At 39.1% G+C, this 3,898-nt stretch overlaps 1 protein-coding gene across 1 annotated transcript; it reads left to right on the forward strand.

Moving 5' to 3' along the window:
• LOC132627842 (probable serine/threonine-protein kinase At1g01540) lies at positions 1 to 3,387 on the forward strand. Its single transcript, XM_060343434.1, has 7 exons — positions 1 to 838; positions 1,116 to 1,220; positions 1,377 to 1,499; positions 1,601 to 1,771; positions 1,869 to 1,998; positions 2,084 to 2,293; positions 2,946 to 3,387. Exons 1-7 carry the CDS (start codon positions 240 to 242, stop codon positions 3,108 to 3,110), a joined length of 1,503 nt encoding a protein of 500 aa, XP_060199417.1. The 5' UTR covers positions 1 to 239; the 3' UTR covers positions 3,111 to 3,387.
• The last annotated feature ends 511 nt before the right edge of the window (positions 3,388 to 3,898 follow it).

The raw sequence follows: 3,898 nt of genomic DNA on the forward strand, positions 1-3,898 counted from the left end.
CAAAAACAAACAAACAAAAAAAACATGGTCCCAGAGAAAAAAACCTCTTAAGCTTAGCTCCAAAAATAACTTGTTCTGCAACAAGACACAGTCTCTACTATCAACCGAAGAATCCATAGTCCCCACCATATAGTGACACATACATTATTCCATCACCATAAAATACTCCTAGTAATATTATGCTTCTTTGTTTTCTCCTACAACAGTTCTTTGTTAATGTTTGAGAAAAAACTAATACTATGTCTGGGTTTCTTAACAATGAACTCTCCAAAAAGACTTCAATTCTTGGTCTACGTTTATGGGTCGTTTTGGGTATTTGTGTAATAGCTGCAATTGTTGTTTTTCTCTGCCTTATCTCACTTTGGTTCACTTCAAAACGTAACAGTAAAAAAACCCTTTCATCAGTTTCAGCTAAGAAAAAAAACAAAAACACCAACATCCCTAACGTATCCAAAGAAATTCAAGAAATTAAAATCGACCCGTTTAAGTCGCTGCCCGAAAACCCGAAGTTACTCCCGGGGCAGGACCCGAACCCATTACCCGAACCCGATTCTTTCGAGGAGGAAAGACAGAGAATTCACATTGAAATTGGAAAGGGTCATAAGATTGCTTATCCGGAGCGGGTCGGGTCGGGTCATGGTAGTGAGCAAGCTATTATTGCTGTGCCTGAGGTTTCACATTTGGGGTGGGGTCATTGGTATACATTGAGAGAGCTTGAAATTGCCACAAATTATTTTGCTGATGAAAATGTGATAGGTGAAGGTGGGTATGGAATTGTTTACCGTGGTGTTATGGAAGATAATAGTAGAGTTGCTGTTAAGAATTTGCTTAATAACAGGTGTGCTTTTTTAAAGTTCTTTCCTTTTCTTGTGCATATTTGTGTATGCAATTGGTAATTTACAATTCTTGCATGTCATTTATGTTAAGTGTGCTTTTTTAAGTAGTGTGGCCTAGTTCATGTGTCAAAAAAGGTATCTTTATGGTTTCTGGGGCTTAATTGCTTAAATAATAGCTTGAGTTATATGGGTAATTATAGGATTAGTTTATGGAGAAAACTGTTTATTTTGTTCTGTCTTTAGGTTTTTAGTTTTTATATGTGGTTTTCTTTTCATCAGGGGACAAGCAGAGAGGGAGTTTAAGGTTGAAGTTGAAGCAATTGGTCGTGTTCGGCACAAGAATTTGGTGAGGTTACTCGGTTACTGTGCTGAGGGAGCTCACAGGTAATTCAATTTCATGCTGCTTAATCAGATTAATTATTGCATTATGTTTTTGTAGTTTGTACTTGTAGTGATGGTTACTACAATTCTGCCTGTTTCTATTTTGAGCTTGGGTTGGGCTGAATTACTCGATATGGCCAATGTGCCGTTTAATTTCAGGATGCTTGTGTATGAGTATGTGGACAATGGGAACTTAGAACAGTGGATCCATGGAGATGTAGGGCCTTCCAGTCCTCTTACATGGGAAGTTAGAATGGATATCATTCTTGGAACTGCTAAAGGGTATACAACATCTAATTTTTTTGTTAACTTTTCGTTTTGAGCAGTAATTGTTTTTGTACTTTGTGTTAAAGGGAGTAACTAATGCTTGGTGAGGCTTACAGGTTAACCTATCTGCATGAGGGCCTTGAACCCAAGGTTGTTCACCGTGACATCAAATCAAGCAATATTTTGCTTGATAAGCAGTGGAATCCAAAAGTGTCCGACTTTGGCTTGGCAAAGCTTTTGGGTGCTGAGAAGAGCTACATTACTACTCGGGTTATGGGAACATTTGGGTTAGTGCTTCACATTTCAAACCCACTATCATTGTATTGTTGCTAATGTTGAGTTGCTCGTAGAAAATAAATTGCCAATGGCCCCTTTTTTTATCAGTTATGTTGCTCCAGAATATGCTAGCACTGGCATGTTGAATGAGAGAAGTGATATGTATAGTTTTGGAATTCTTATTATGGAAATCATAACTGGAAGGAATCCGGTGGATTACAGCCGTCCTGCTGGAGAGGTTTGTCTCATATTATCGATGTTAGTATCTTTAGCAAACTTTTTTAGTTTTGGTTCTGACTGTGTTTTGTGGATCTGCCTCATAGGTAACTCTGGTTGATTGGCTTAAATTAATGGTTTCAAACCGGAATACCGAAGGCGTTTTGGATCCCAAGTTACCTGAGAAGCCTTCTTCAAGAACCCTGAAACGTGTCCTTTTGGTAGCATTACGCTGTGTCGACCCCAATGCTCAGAAGAGGCCAAAGATGGGACATGTGATACACATGCTTGAAGCTGATGACTTTCCCTTTCGTGATGTAAGCTCTAGTTTCCCTCATGCCCTTAAATTGAATGTCAAGTTTTCATTAGTCACGAGAGTCGACAGCCAAGAAGTAAGAACGCATTTTGGGTAACTGAATGATGTAATTGTGCTGTTAGCTAAGATTTAGTCGTAACTCAGTATCTACTTTTCTACATGATCATTCAATGCATGATATGACATGAGGATATTTTCTGTTGGAATTATGCTTGATACACCAGAAATTAAATCACATTAATGAACCTCCTTCCGCACTCTAGTTTCAAGCACATGGACTGCTTTGAATATGTCCTAATATGCTGGAAATCTGATCAAAGCTGTGATGTCTATTTTAGTACATCATGGACCAGCACTTACTGTATTTTTGCACAGTGCTTCTGTTAACTAGTCGATGATCATCTTATCAGTTTCCAATCAATATTTCGTTTTCACTTGCTCTGAATATCTAACTCCGCCTGTGTGAGCTCGCTCACATTGCCGGTCCCAAGCCCGGATAAAGGAGGAGGGTTGCCGAGGGTCAATCGGAAACAGCCTCCCTACCCGGGTAGGGGTAAGGCTGCGTACATCTTACCCTCCCCAGACCCCACTATTGTGGGATTACACTGGGTAGTGACCAAGACTTGCTCTGAATATCTGTGGAATTGATACAGGACCGACGGGGTTCAAGGGAACATGGTCGTTTACATCGTGATGGCGTGAAAGAGAGGGTAACGGACAAGCGTATTATTGAATCGGATGATAGCAGTGGATATGAAAGTAGTGTGCAAACCAACCGGGCTTTGTTCAGGAGACAAGAAACCGATGATGAGCATTAGTGGCACCAATTAAGGTAGTTATAAAAGGTCAATTCCAACCACGTCGTTTCGTCTGTCATTCATTTTGGAGCTAGCACATGTAAATATCATTCACTTAACTTCTGCATTTTCAGTAAAGTCATGGTAGATCTGGTAGCATAGCCCTTGTTATTAGTATACATATGTAATTACCTTCAATTTTGCTTCGAGCATAGTTTTCACCAGTGAGTGTTTAATTTTCCCAAATGAAAGGACATGATTGTATTGTATTACCACAAAAGAGTGTAACTTCTGTGCACTGACGATGTCCTTTTCTATTTACAGCATCAGGTTAAAATAACCTACAACAACAGCTAACTGTCTACAGTAATCCTAATGTGGTAACATAACAAATACAGTAAATAACTTACTATAACCGATTAAATTATCCATGTGATTATATGCTTTCTGTTCCTTCCTATCACTGAGGTCAAGAATACTGACTTGAGTAGAAAGTAGTAATAGTAAAAGTAGCGCGTGTCTCGCCTTGTATGGATTTTACCAGGATTAGGTAAGCAAAGGTACATCTTTTTTGGGACAGATATCAGATGGATTCATTTTCTTGGGGACAGGTAATGTCACCTTGCTACATTCAAGAATAGAGGATTCTTTAACAATTAACAGCTGACATTAGTCAAAATTTACGACCAAAACAATACATGAAGTTGATTTTTCCTTAATCAGACAAAAGTTAGTGCAAATGTTCTTCTCGGTGATTTTGGTGCTGAGGTGGGGTCTGATTGAAATGTTTCACGGGGTGGCCACTGTGG

The sequence above is a fragment of the Lycium barbarum genome, chromosome 2, assembly GCF_019175385.1.
Source record: "Lycium barbarum isolate Lr01 chromosome 2, ASM1917538v2, whole genome shotgun sequence".
NCBI lineage: Eukaryota > Viridiplantae > Streptophyta > Magnoliopsida > Solanales > Solanaceae > Lycium > Lycium barbarum.